Source organism: Ylistrum balloti, unplaced genomic scaffold (assembly GCF_031769215.1).
Source record: "Ylistrum balloti isolate Yb309-2 unplaced genomic scaffold, AGI_CSIRO_Ybal_v1 Utg370114, whole genome shotgun sequence".
NCBI lineage: Eukaryota > Metazoa > Mollusca > Bivalvia > Pectinida > Pectinidae > Ylistrum > Ylistrum balloti.
Genome location: NW_026782134.1, coordinates 178,093 through 193,571, shown reverse-complemented (window position 1 = coordinate 193,571; position 15,479 = coordinate 178,093). Strand labels below are relative to the sequence as shown.

The window sequence follows — 15,479 nt, the reverse complement described above, 5'->3', positions numbered from 1 at the left end:
CACTTCCTTTATTATGTAAAGGTATCATGATATCATCCCTACACTTTCTGATAAAGGCCAGTAGGGAATGATCCTTGTAATTTTGTCCTTTTTATACAATAATTTGTACTTTATGAATTCATAATATGCTTATCTCAATTTGACCCAATTTCTCTTACAGTATTTGATAAATTTGATAAAGATATGTAGATACAATTTATATGTACTTACCATGCAATGCCTTATGTAATTCACACGATGGTGTCACACGTGAACAAGATATCATACCCTGTAACAATCAACGAACCATGTTACCTTCCAATAGCTCTCCCCGTTGATTGTCAACATTCCAAGGTAAATGTGTATAGAATGTATACCGCTAATGTATCCACAATTACGTAATGCATTAACACTGTCTATAAAGCTTATGTATATACAATTACGTAATGCATTAAAACTGAAATAGACGTACAATTTACTGTAGCTATCAATGAATCAAAACTAACGTGCTAAATTTACCAGGACTTGTGTGCAAACTATAATCTGTTTCAAATTATATAACAACCGAAGCAGCAACGTAACAATATGTAAACGGTCGTTTTACCAGTAAAAAAAAAAAAAAAAAGAAATCTAATCACCGACGGCAAAGGCTTTTTATAGTATCTGGGTATTTCCAAAGGGTTCATCTTGCCACAAAATAATAGCATAGGTAAGTAATAAATAGAAACAAAAAGGTATTAATTTTATGCAATCTACAACTACATATACATTAATTTTTACATGTATGAGGCTCATGAGGGGGTGGGGGAGAGGAATAAAATTAGTAGGCTTAATGCTTACAAGTTAACATGTACTCCACAGAATAACTGTTCATTTCATCAATATTTCAAAATGACCTCCTTATTTGAACTATACAAATTTTAAAATACGAAAATATATCTAAATACAATGTTTATATAATGCATACATAGTATATGTGTATTTTTGTATGTGCCATAGTCCTTTTTTCTTATACATTTGTCTACTGTCAAATCTACTGTAGTTTTTTTTAACTGATTATAACTTATGACAAATCAGTTGTCTAAGGATACTTACATTTCTCAACAAAAAAAATAAGTTCTGAATTTTTTTTTTCTGAAATGATATCTTTCTCTCTCTCTTTTTTAGGGCACTCAATATATTCTAAACAATTTATCAATGGTTAGCAATATGTATTGTTTCCACCATGAATGACATTGTTATGACTCTCGTAAAGATTAAACTGCTTACATATGTACACTCATACAAATGACATAACATCGATTCATGTCAGGCAGACCTGCGAGCTGTCTGAAGTTCCGGACACAGGAACCTTGTGATATTGTCAATCCATACGTAAAGTTTAGCTGGGTTTCGCACCTTGTGATATCAGGGATAAGGTGTTTATCGCAATTAAATGGTAGCAATAACTGTTTGCCTAAAGGTAACCTTTGATTTATCAATCCTGGAAATTGAACTACAAATATGTTCAAATGATTCTGAATGACACTAACTAGAAGGAGCGCATGCGCCCGACCTGACGCATGAACCCTAACAACAATATATATCATGACTGTGGCTCGTGCGCTATTTCCTTACTATAGCACTACACTGCACAATTTAATATCGAGCAGATACAACAATCATAACAGATTACGTAAGGATTTACTCACGTAGACTTGTATCCGCTTTTAGATAAACTACAAAACACGCATACAGCCGTCGGTCTTAAACGACTATGCTCCGTTTCATACTATCTTTGTGTCCCACAATGTTTGTATTGCATTGGATATTGTTTCTTATTTGTCTTTCTTGATTGATATTAACATTTTACCAAGAAGAAAATGAGGCGACGATTTGTTATTTTTTTTAGAACTTTCCCCACTATTTCCACCAAACACAAAGCTGCAGACGTCGTCGGTGTAATATGGTCAAATAGCTCTGTACGCAAAAATATGGGAAGACAGATTATCGACTACATGTGCATTTTTTCAGTTATCAGTTCGAGGGTTGAGAGATTATCGGTAAGCAATACTCGTACATGGAGATGTTGATTAACATAATTTGCGGTACAAATACTGGAAACAACATTCCATACTTTTTATGATTTCAAAGATCTACTTACTATTGTACTCATTGAAGTATTAACATATTTAGAACTAATTTTAACACCATACATACACTTTGTTATGTTCAAATCGTTGGAGTTTTTTTTGTTTTTGTAGATGGCTTTTAGTTTAGTTGAGCACATCGCCTGTAACCTGCGGAGGCCCGATAACACTCTTATTGGACGAGTGGTAAAGGTAAGTTTAGCGAAAATAAAAGGCAAGCATAACAAACGTCTATGTTTACTTTAGTGTATGTATTTTGATATATTGTTTAAATCATGTTCGTTTTGAAGTTTTTCTTTTTCTATCTGTCTTATCAATTAAATGTAAATTACGCTGTAACCCATTTTTCTAATCGGTCACGGTTTAGTTTCAGATATATATTTTTTTCTTTTGAATCACTTCATGTATTTTGTATTAAGCATGATAATTTACTATGTCCTGATCAATAAACTTTTATATCGACCTTAACGAAATAGATGTTATGAAAGATACCTATGAGTGAATGGCACACAGTCTGGCGTGATTCCCAGCGTGAATTCATCCGTGTCAAATATAACCGACGTTGTAAGTTTTATAACTGGAATATCAATTTTTTTTCTGTTTTGGGATTTTTATCTCCCAAGCGTTTTTAACGAATCTGAATAAAATCTGTCATTTTGCTTCAACATGAATTTTCAGCTTTTTCCAGAAAATATTTGGTAAGCAACCCCTAATATTTAGAAACAAGGGAATATAAGCTTTTTAAATCTTTTGACAAAAATAATGTTTTATCAATAATGATGTTACCATAGCGACGAGAATTTCGAATATTGGAAAAAAAATAATTGTAATGTTAATCTTAGTTGGCATGGTTACCAGCTTGTTTTTTGTTGTTCAAATTAGAAAATTTTATTTCTATCTGCCCAAATTTCATTATATAAGAACATGTTTGTACAACAAAATAAGTAGTTTAGTCAACCACCAGAAGATATAATTGGAATCTGAAAAATCTTCTTTGTTAAAAATTCAGGGCATATTAGTTAATAATATTAATGCATTTTAAAGTTGTCATGCCAATCGAAATGGGATTTTTTAAAAGCGAAAATTTGTATATTAATGCATTTTAAAGTTGTCATGCCAATCGAAATTGGATTTTTTAAAAGCGAAAATTTGTATATTAATGCATTTTAAAGTTGTCATGCCAATCGAAATTGGATTTTTTAAAAGCGAAAATTTGTATATTAATGCATTTTAAAGTTGTCATGCCAATCGAAATTGGATTTTTTTAAAAAGCGATAATTTCTGTATATAAACAAATTAACTAGTGAAGCATTGAATGAAGTTATTTTATACACATTTTGTAAGTGTAAGTGAAGAAGTGTTCTTAATCTATTGAAAAATATTATTGAATATTTATTTTCAGATGTCAGGGTAGATAAGTCAGTTTTGAAATAATGAATAATAAAATTCAGAAGATTTTATTTAAGTTGTTTCTTCCAGTTTTTACTTATATGTTTGGTAATGATAATAGTTGCACTTATAAATAATGATTTAAACAGTGATCCTATTGTTCATCAGATAGACATAGGTACACTACATCCAGTAGAAATAGAAAATTAATTTTTCATTCTGTTTATTCTGTATGTGTTGTCATGATGTCAAATAAGTTCAAACTTTCATTTTAACGTCTAGACATTTTCACTTGTGGGGTGTCATTTTCTATGTAAATACGAAAAGATATATTAAGATACACGAGTAAAAAATGTTAAACATATTACTCAAAATTAGACACAACAATACTCAAAATGTGCTTATTGTTGTAAGTATTTTGTCTTATTATCTTAGAAATGCATAGATGGGCGTTGAGGGGTTAATATACATACATTTGAAATAAGATCATATATGTAGTATTATTATAGTAGCTTTATTCATTATAAGAGATATGTGTACCGCGATTATCATTTTGTAAATTTCAGATATTTTTGGTAAAGAAATGTGCGATGCTATAAAGAGAAGCGGCACGTTTGTGCAGAAATAGAACCCGACCATAAAGTGTTAGAAGTTGGCTTTGGACCAGGTATTGGGATTGAAGAGGCATGCAAATATGTTAAAGGTACATATTCAGTTTATACATAAAAAATATTCACACATTTTCTCATTGTTAACAGATTTGTTATGAATAATGTAAAATTCTAGAAGTTACCTTACTGGGGCCATCATGTTGTCGACAGCTGGATAATAAATAACGTACCTGCAAATTAGAACACAAATAGCCAATCAGTGTGATTATATGATATATATAGTATGCATGATTCCCGTATAAATAATAATAGCCACAAAGGGTATTAGTTTTAGATCATCTGAAGACTGTGATATATTTTGTGATTATGTGTTTTATCAATCAGTTGATTAACAGGAATAACATTGAATGTTCTATCGAAATTTAATGTGAATTCCCTGCAGGTGTTGTTAAAACTGAAGAAAGAGCTGGGGAGAGGAAGAGGGCGCAATTACGTTAACAATCAAATTACTACCTTTTAACTGCTTATGTGCTTTCAGAATGTTTACACTAAAGCGATTAAGTACAAAGTATTCTTGTTAAATGATAAGCTGTCAAGTTCGTAAATCAGTTTTAAAATGATGTTAGACACTCATGATTAAAACTTATCGGCATTAAGTTTCTCTCCAGATGCTGCCTCTTGCACAGAAAATATCAACAGAAATTGAAGTCGGCTTTTGCAGATAGCTTCCATTTTAGAGCCTGTCGAGATGTAAATCTTCGTATTCATCTCGGTGACATAACTGGTATCTTCTTCTATTTTTAAAAATATCGGATTCTAAGTATTGACTTGAAATACTAAAAAAATATCATCAGGAGGAAAAGGGAAGGTTTACGGAATCGACATCTCACAAGAAATGGTAGCCACTGCGACTAAACGCGCTGAAAAGGAAATAAACGACGGAAAGGTGGAACTGATTAACGGTGATGTAGCAGATTTGTCTCGTTTTGGGTCCAGCACATTTGACTGTGTTTTTCATGGCAACTGCTACTATTTCTGGCCCGATATGGATAAGGCGACACACGAACTCTACCGGGTAATGAAAACAGACGCTGTTATGATATCGACTATGAATTACGAGCGTGCAAAGCGCATGCAGGGTCTAGGGCTTTTGCGATATGGATATCCTGATCAAGGACGTTATATGAAATCGTTGGAATCGTGTGGATTTGGAGGCGTACGTGTAGAAAAAAATGAAAAATAAAGAATCTGGTGCGATCTATGATGTCATCTATGCGAAAAAGACTTTGAAATCTGAAAAATAATTTCTAATGGTATGTTTTGTTACAGTACTGCTGTTTGATATAAGAAAATAAAGCAAAGAATCATAAAAAACCAATATCGACACTAATGTTGCTTATTTATCGATGGACGAATTGCATTAAACAGTCAACATGATGAGGATGGTGAATGGTGACGGATATTGTTTACGTAATAGACAATATGTCTGTACAACAGATTATGTATGATTATAGATGATTCAAATGTATAGTGCAATTATTTCGTCCTTCTTGAACACGTTACCTTATATAGCCAAGTGAAGAAGATCAGAATCAACGAAAAAGTGTTGAGATTTAGACAGACGGTGATTCAACGTTTTACTGTGATATGATATAGGAGAAAACAATTCAATAGGACACTGGTCCACTAAAGGATATGTGCGTTCATTAACTTATCAAAGCCTAGTTTCTTGTACTGTTCCTCTGCATTATCTGTGTATAACAGCACGATTAATCTCCCTTTAGTAGTATAAAACGTCTATATATATTGCAGAAATAAACACCTATAACAACAAACAAAAACAATATATTTCACCTTATACCATTAATAATATTATGTTGACACGATATTATTTATATGAACAGCAAGAAAACACAATACATACATGCTTAGGTAAGTATAAGTTAACCTCAAGATAGATACAAAATCAAATATATACAAAGTAAAGATTCACATTTGGACAAAAAAAAAAAAAAAAAAAATGAGGAAAATGAACATTAGTTGATCAACCGACCACGCCTGATTGCATCAATTCAAATAATGTCGCGTTATCAAAATAAGAGCCATACCTACACATGAACATTATTTATTATTATTCATAATCTTTTCGTTACTCCATTACAATATTTCACTTATACTTCATCGTCTTATTTATGAGAAAATTCAAAACACGGTTAGTAATCGATTTAATACCAATCTCAAAGTAAAAGACAGGGTGAAGTCCAAGAAGAGTCTACGTCAAGGTTAAAAGAAGAGTAGTCATCAACTAGCACATAATGGGTCCCGTTTCACGCTTTTGTTTTCGGTTTACTGATTTGTTTGGTGATACTTTCAATAAAAAAAACAGGACGAAAGAAACATTTGTAAACATACACACAAAAAGAATACGAAAAAGGAGAACAGATATGCCGAAAGAAAGGGTATTCTGTTTCAACATCGACAGCATTTCGAACGATAAGAACGGCAAAACCATCATGCATTCACATCTTGCGAACAAAGTGATGCCTATAGAACCACAGAGATTTTTTTTTAAATCGTCATCTGACGACGTCTGTTACGGAAGTATTGGGAAACCGTTTTGTCGAACACAGTAAAATTTTCATGAAAAAATCAATACGGACGTGATGATCATACTTTTCTTACATGTTGCCAGGAGACTTACCTCAATGTTATTAGAAGATAAATCCTTGTTGATAAAAATTGCTGTAAAGATGCTGACAAAGGAATTGGACTGTTTATATCGATCTCTCATTTTCTGTAACATATATAGTCTAATAATCAAAAATGAAAAGAATATTTAGTGCTAGCAAATTGTATGCAGGTATTAATTTATTAGAGTCGAAGTCTCGTTGAATTCGCTCACTGTCACGTATGTTACAGTGTAAAATACAGAAACTGTTATGGACGTCGCCAAACGTTACATTAATGCAATACATCTGTTTCGAGTATGTTTATTTGTTTGTTTTTCTGTTTGTTTTCTTAATCACCAATACTTCTTGATGAACTTTGATATTCACATCAATTATGACTTCAACGTCATCGACAGCAACGTCGACCACGATGATTATGTTTCGCAATCATAATTAGTCTTGTGTTTAGCTCTGTTGTATTAAGCCATCAATTAAGAAGTGATAATAAAATAAATTGTTTATATCGATCTCTCTCCTTCTATATAGAGACATGTTTCAAATTGTATACAAATGTCCAATAATCCAATAGGCTAAGTATATCTATAACACTTAATTATCCAGTAGTCTTTAGGTGATAGTGATCTCATTGAAAAATGTTCTAGTTCACTGTGGGGAATGAAACTGGGTGTATGTGATGCTCGGAAATTAGCCTGTTGATTCCGTTGTTGTATACCTCATTTGAGAACGTAACATTACTTATTTGGATTCACCAAGATTTAAATGACGGGTATCGTCGATAAAGTAGTTGAAGCTTACTCTTCCGGAACACCTGGTCTTATTATCCTTGTACGTTTTCAGGAGTCTTCATATAAATCTTTCTTTTGTTCTTACTTTTTTTTTCTTTTTGAAATCTGAGTAACGATTATGATTCTATTGACATGTTGGCAATGTCTTTCCATTATCAACGATGAAAACACCATTTTGTTTTACGATACTGATAATACGTTTAGTGTACAATGTATTTACATGTACGTTGCGGATTATTTTGTATTAAATGTGTAAGATAAAACACAACAAAACTCAAATAAAGCGATCATGTCTCTCTTTTATAAACAGAAAGTGTAATAATTATGTAACAATACCGGCAAGTATTCATATAGCTGATAGTTAATATACTTGTATTTGTAGATTGAGCCTATCAGGATTATGTTTTATATAAATACAATAATTATATATAATTCGTTATAATCACGAAACAACTACTCTTCGGGATTTTTTTCCATATTCTAGGAGGAAAAGTTAAAATACATGGAGTTGGTTTCGCTGTGGAAGTGACAGCAACTGACACAAAATGTGTTGAAAATAAAATTAAAGATGGATACGCAGAATTGATAAATGGTAATGTAGCAATTTTGACAGTGTTTTTCAATGCAATAGTTACTATCCTTCACCGGATGTAGATAAATCAACCGGAGAACTTCATCAAGTAAGTGAACACAAATGTCATTAAGGTAGTCATTATGAAAAGTCATCGAATACGATGCATGTAAGGTCTAGACCTCTGGCAGTATTGTTACCTGGATCAACCACATGACATGAACTCATTGGAATGGTGTAGTGTTGTAAGAGTATGATTAGAAACATCAAAACCTCAAAAATACAACACTGCAATATAAAATTTAGTTTCGGAATGAACAGGAATATTTGAGAAAGTATTTCTAAAGTTCGAGAAACCTTACTGTGAAGACAATTAGGATCTCACTTTGTCCATTAACTCGTTTGATGGCGGGACCGGTCGAGGCAGCACTACATTACAAAGGAAACTTTTGGTTTTGGAGAAAGCAAACTCGACACGATAATGCCACCATTTAAACAAAAGAGGTCACGTGAGCCAGGTTTTGATGCTGCCCTGTATAGTGACCCTGCATACAGGACAGCGTCTCATAGCTTGAGAGCATACGTCACAACACACGAGATGCGCGCAAGGGAGAAACGTGATTGAGGCGTCTTCCTCCTCACATATTCTACACATTTTATTTCTTCTCAGTCGGCGGTTTTCTTCCAATAACTGTCGTTTCTTGCACTCTGTAAAAGAATAAACATAAAAGTATTTTTCTAGGTAAAACATGGACATAAATTTGCCTTTGTATTCATGTACTCCGACTTTACACTTTGAGATGTACAAAGTAGGTCAACAAGTATAATGGCCGGTTTTTTTATTCATTGTTTTGTATTTTATTTCTCCAACAATATCTACAGATTATATTATCTCAAAATCGAATTGAAAGGATTATATTGATAGAAATAATAAAATCAGAACATTTAGATTTTCAATTTAGTCTCATTTTGATTGAAAAGGATTTCCGTGGTAAATAAAGAAACTTTCAGTAGACACAAACTACTAAAAATAGTTTAAGAAGAATAAAGACCTGTCATACCTTCAGTTTCTGTCGTGTTTGTGCTCGCAACGCCCCCACTAATCGTGGATCCATGCCCATAGGAATCTGTGCTTCTTTTGTCGGTGATCAGTTTTAGAAGAACATCTGTACTGTGAATACCTGCGATTTCTACATACACAAAAAAGTGCACACTATTAATGGTATATATGTATCTACTGAACAATTTGGTATAAACACTCGCACTTGTCTACACTTGTATTTTAAGTAAAGTCTCCCACCGCAGTTCTTATCACATATCAGTAGAGAATTAGATAATTGGCAGATAGCATGTACCGTTTAAAAGAAATGTGTACCTTTTGCCGATAGCTGCTTAACGACTTGTTTGACACGTTCTGGGGAGTATCCTAGCTGTACAACACTCTGGACAACTGGCAGCTCCTCAATATCCTTCTCAAACAAGGCTACTTTTTCCAAGCTGAATTTGGTGTTGTCTTGTACCTTTGAGGGCATAAGCATAAATAAGATACTGTTGAATATTTTATTTTATGATAAATTGTGGGTTCGATTGAAGCTTAAACATAAAGTTTTTGTTCTGGGAAAACAAGTCACATTTACACAGCTCATTGATTTATATAAAAATAGTAAGGTTGATTCGTAAATCAGCCATCGGTATAACTAAAGGCAAACAGAAACGAACTGTTAGAAGCCAGATCAGGTTGTATTGAGTGTCATAAAATTCTGTCATTAATTATTTTGCATAAATAAACATGTATTGCAGTTACATGAATCCGTACCTTTTCTTCGGTATCGAGTGTTTCTTGTACCAGCTGTATGAAAACGACTCCCTTGTTTTGTCGTAAGTAAACGCATTTTGGAAACCATCGCGCATGCTCAATCCATGGATCATCCCCATCCTCCCAGTTTTTAAGTCCTCCTCCACAGAAAAAACACCTGGTATAATCTGTGTATCCTGCGTACACAAAACCTGCCTCAGCCATCAGTTTTGGTGTCTGTGAACCTGACCAACCACTGAAGGAACTTATCCTCACAGTCAATACTGCATATACTGGGTACTTCGGTTTTTCGAAGTTAACACCGAGTGGAGATAACCTCTGGACTACTGAAGCACCAACGGGGCAAGAATCAGCGCTGACAGTGCATGTTGGATTTGCTGTATCTTGAATGGGGTGATTTGAGAGCGGATTAATGTATGTGCTCGGTTGGGAAGTTTCGTTTGTATTATGTGCAACGTTGCTTTCGTTTTCAGACCGTCTTTGTTCAGGAAAAGATCCATTTCCATTCTGAACAGGTATAATGAAGTTTGAATTGCTTTCGGATCGTTTACATGACCTCCTGTATATCGAATGACCGTTAGTTGCTGAAGATGAAACAGTGGAAACCATTGAGTGATGTATTTGTTCAGTAGAGGATTCTGACACGGAGATACCATGAGAGATTGACTTTTGTTGAGCGATCATCCCATTTGGGATTTGTTTGACTGAAGAATGAACTGTGTTCGTCGCCATATTTTGGGCTTGCATTTTGGGCTGGTGCTGGGTTTCCATTCTTTCTAGAAACCTGTCACCTACGAACCTTTTTGTCTTATAGCCATGACAACATGTATTTAGTCCATTTTCCTTCACAGGACGAGTTTCTTGTTTTGTCTTTTGAGTTTCCTGGTGACCTGAAGAAGAGCCTGTTCCTGTTTCTCGAGGTACGGCAACATTTGTATTGTCTGTATCATTCGCATGTTTGCAGAAAGGTGAGATTTGTCTGTGAATTTCATCAAGATTGTCTCCAATCTTCCAACCAGATCGTCGGGCACCACAAGAAAAGCACCGTACCTCATCAGAGGCACCTGTATGAAAAAATCCAGCCCTCGCCAATTGTATTGGTCGAACATTTATTTTGCGAACAGATGCAAATGACTGCAACCGCAACCATTCAATATTCATGGGTAGCGATTCGTCCCCGTTCTCTGCATTTTCAAAGTAAAGTGTTAGACTGGCTGGGAAGACATCCATGATTATCTTATTTGTCGCAACCAGGAAATATTATCCAGTCAGTGTGATTTACATAATAAATATTTCTTTAGTTCGTTAAAAGATTCCATATAATTAGGCAAAGGAAGTTTTGATTACTAGAAGTTAATTTGTGGTCATTTTTCAGATGACAAGTTAATACAGAGAAATGCAGAGAGAAGCACTTTTAAGAAATGCAAGCGATGTTTATGCCCTATGATTCAAAGGCAACGCGCATTGAACAAATATTTTACTTTCGATAAGATATCAATCTTTGATACCTTTTGACACATTTTGTCCTTAACGGATCTCCATTCAGATCCTTCAGCTCTGAGTTTGTTGATCCGTTGTCAAATAATTTCCTTATACAAACGTTTGATGTCGTTGACATATTTTGACCTGTAGAGAAAAAAGGTAAAAATTGATAATTCACTTACTTAGATAGGTCTGTTTCTCAAACGAAAATAAATCATGCCTCCAGATCTTATATTATGTTATTATTTTTTATTCTTCTTTTCTATTATTCTTGTTCCTTTTATGTTATCTTAAAATGATTATTCGATAATTTTCTCATTTCCAACAAGAAACCACGGGCCTTAACGATCAGCTGGGTTCTATAAAAGCTTACATTGTTCTTAAAACTAATGTCATAAAACCATCCGGTTAACAGAGTAAGATGACTTCAACTAAATTGTATACTAGGACAAATGTAAACTATGCATGACATCAGTTGCGGTCTGCGGAGAAAATGTAAGACCCTGAAGTTGTCAAAATCATAATAGACTTGAGACTTAGAGAAAACGGGGAACTGTGCGACCCATGGGTCATGAAATTCACAATTTTGGTAATGCATTCTAAGACGCGTCGATATACAAAGAGTATTTACTTCTACTATTGAATTGAAGACGTTTGAATTCAGAATCAGTTTATCTTATCAAAATAACCATTACAAAACAACGAGACTCCGAATCGAATTTAACGTGTTATGACATTGTAACTAACTAATGGATGTATAAAAGATTACCTATTCGATATGTTTTCGTTATAATCTGGTTGCAATTTTGTCACACTATTTTCCAACCTGGTGTTCATACTGTTATTGTACAGCCGAAAAGTCCTGTCTAATCCATTATCATTTCGTACACTGTATATCTCGATTCAATAACACTTCACACGTGTCATTTGTCCGGTTGAGATCACAAAATATCACACATATGGACCATGCTGTGAAAATGTTTCACCAGAACCCTGAGTTTATATCTATCTTGTTATTCAATCACCAACAAGAAATAATGGGCACTGGTGAGAAGCTCAAACAAAAGAAAGTCACTCAAAAATATTCACAGAAAATACCTCAGACGTAATATTATCCTACATAGCGTGCGCCTGCCAAGCTGAACACATTCAAATGAAAGGAACTAAAAATGCAAAATGCTATTTCAATACATTTGGCTACTATAACCAAACACAGACCAATGACAATGCATGTTATCATACAATGGAAAGTAATCAGTGATCATCATACAATGGAAAGTAATCAGTTATTCTATTATTTTAATAATAGAATTAAATTAATAACAGACGTTATCAATATATATATATATATATATATATATATATATATATATATATATATAGTTTTCAGTGGATTCATTATTCATAAAAAACATGTCTTTTCGTTGTGTAGAGTTACACACTCTCATGAGAAAGTATTGCGTGTTGTACGTCATTACTTTGCGTCGCATCAGATAATTACGTCATTGAGCAGACAACACTTTATCACGAATGCAAAGGTAGTGACTTTGGAGGGGTACAAACAAAACAAAGTGAGTTCTAGTCTTGAATACATGCTGTGCGAACTTGTATATACACAGGCGAGTCAGGCAATTTCATAGATGCAATTTTTTAAATGCCAAAACTTGAAATGAATAAAAAAAATTGGTTTAATCGTTTGTATTAAAAACGTCTTGTTGAAATATTTATGTAGATAGAATGAATGAAGCATTAAACAGATGACATTAAGATTCCCATACATGTATCAGATATGTTGCCTAACCCTTAGGTCACATAGATACCCTTAGGTCACGTAAGATGAAACGCCGGAAGTGATGAACTCCATATCCACTATTGTTTCATATCAGTCCAAATCAGTATTCATAACTGGGAGATTTATTACAATGTTACTATATATATATATATCCATCATTTAAGTAATTGCTTTACATATATGCAAATTTAATGTAAGAAAAAAATGTGATTCAATATAACACATACATCACATATATTAAGAATTTAATGGATATACATGTATATGTATATACTGTAGAGACAAGAAATGTAATTATAATATTCTTTAAATACTACATTCGTGATGGTACTGATAATGACTGACATGCAATCATCGGCACCAGCATATGTAACATACAGGTCAAGTTTACGTCAGTATAGGTAATTTATTAATTACGATAAATTGCTGCTTATTATACCACAGATGTTTACCTACCTATTACTAGAATGCTTTTCCGAAACTTCGAGATACTGAAACAGCTAACAGAGAAGCTTCCTCGCCGATTTGCGTTAAACATTTGTGTTCTTCTATATTGTTTCGTTTAACGTTGGTGAATCAATGCCCCCAAAATAATCATGATAACATTTAGGCCCTTGTGAATTCCCTGAATCCTCCTTTTCGTTTTGTTTTGTACACTTACCCTTAAAAAGTCAAATTATGGGAACAAGAACTCTTTATCATAACTTATTTGATAAAATGGTTCAATTTACATAATTCAATAACGAGCAAAGTAATTTTACACTAACAAAAGTGGTCAATATTGAACAAATTAGGTCTAGTTAACAAATACCTATTATATCTACAAATCAATATTTCTGACATCCTGACTTTATATACTGACTTAATCGAGTTTACACGGGATCATAACAAGCATAAACATGAATCAGCAGAACAATCAATTTAGTGTTTTGGTCTAAATCCGATTTGATTACCTATGTATTAGAACTAAAGATGCATCGTTTATTTAAAAGCAAACCAATTACTTATGAAACAAATAAATCTAAATCCCGCCTGTTATATTCATATTTACATAAACTTGAATCTATTATAGACCTGTGCTCTTGAAAGCACCATGATGCACTAGTTTAGCGTGATTTGACCTCGCTTAGTCTATGAATATCGGCCATGTCAATGATATTATTGACCTTGTAAAGTATGTGCTATAAATAGACACACATGGAAAAACCCCGATGGAAATACTCTCGTCATAGTTGATTAAGTCTTTGCTGTCACAATGATTTGTGCTATAAAGTACACGTGAAAAATGAATATTTATATGTGTATTACTTACAGGATAACTCGAGAATACATTTCATACGGTAAGTTATGTAACTGAAATATTACATCACGAATACCTACACCATTCGTGTTAGTTACTAGCACTAGAGGTAGCCAACACAGTTATAAAAATAGATGATTATTCAAGGGATTTGATAGATTAACATGCTACTATTGAATCTCTTATTTGTTTATACAAGATTTCTTTCTCTATAATAACTCATTATTTTTGACAAGCAGAATTGATCAACACACTGGTTTTCATACGCACTTTATACAAATCACCGATCACCTACCACGTGTGCATTAAGATAAGATCACAAGAACAACACATCTGTAGATCACACCTGCACGTACTAACCATCAAGGTAATGATGTACACTGAAATACTAAAACACACGTATGTTGTAATGATAAATAGAGCAATGTGTAATAGATATATCTAAGTATGGCTCATGACCTTTGCTTTGATCTGTGATATCTAATTCACACTATGAATAAAATGTTTGCTGTTCAACTGATATGTATCATTCTTAAACATTTTAGACTAGTGTTGGACACCTATTCATACATACTCTTATTTTCTTAAAGAGTACACATAGACCTGAATGTTTGATATTATTTAAAATTAAAAACTTTGTATTAATATCAGATCATTCTTGGATATTTTGTATTACGTTTAATGGACATGAATAAATACATGTCTTAATATTGTGTGTAGATGAGTTGTGCCATTAACACTAAACATAGTAACCTTGTAGCAAAAAAATAGAGCAACGACGTTATCGACACTGCTCATAAGTATCTACCAAAATCTGAGCAATATTAACCAGTTTGATACCTTGACATCATGAGAATGGCAAGACAATCACTGTTTACATTCCAATGTATCACAAAAAAATCAAATGTAAACTCTGTTGGTAGGTATATGTTCCA

At 33.3% G+C, this 15,479-nt stretch overlaps 2 protein-coding genes across 2 annotated transcripts; one reads left to right on the top strand and one right to left on the bottom strand.

The window, feature by feature from the left end:
- The first annotated feature begins 237 nt into the window (after positions 1 to 237).
- LOC132550265 (ubiquinone/menaquinone biosynthesis C-methyltransferase UbiE-like) lies at positions 238 to 5,351 on the top strand. Its single transcript, XM_060214311.1, has 5 exons — positions 238 to 333; positions 2,223 to 2,300; positions 3,511 to 3,518; positions 4,079 to 4,200; positions 4,963 to 5,351. Exons 1-5 carry the CDS (start codon positions 238 to 240, stop codon positions 5,349 to 5,351), a joined length of 693 nt encoding a protein of 230 aa, XP_060070294.1.
- A 3,308-nt stretch (positions 5,352 to 8,659) lies between these two features.
- Positions 8,660 to 11,490, bottom strand: LOC132550264 (baculoviral IAP repeat-containing protein 7-like). The gene is made up of 5 exons (XM_060214310.1): positions 11,479 to 11,490; positions 9,959 to 11,206; positions 9,530 to 9,674; positions 9,216 to 9,344; positions 8,660 to 8,862 (listed from the first exon to the last, which is right to left on the bottom strand). The coding sequence occupies exons 1-5, from the start codon at positions 11,488 to 11,490 to the stop codon at positions 8,660 to 8,662; spliced, it is 1,737 nt and encodes a 578-aa protein (XP_060070293.1).
- Between the last annotated feature and the right edge of the window lie 3,989 nt (positions 11,491 to 15,479).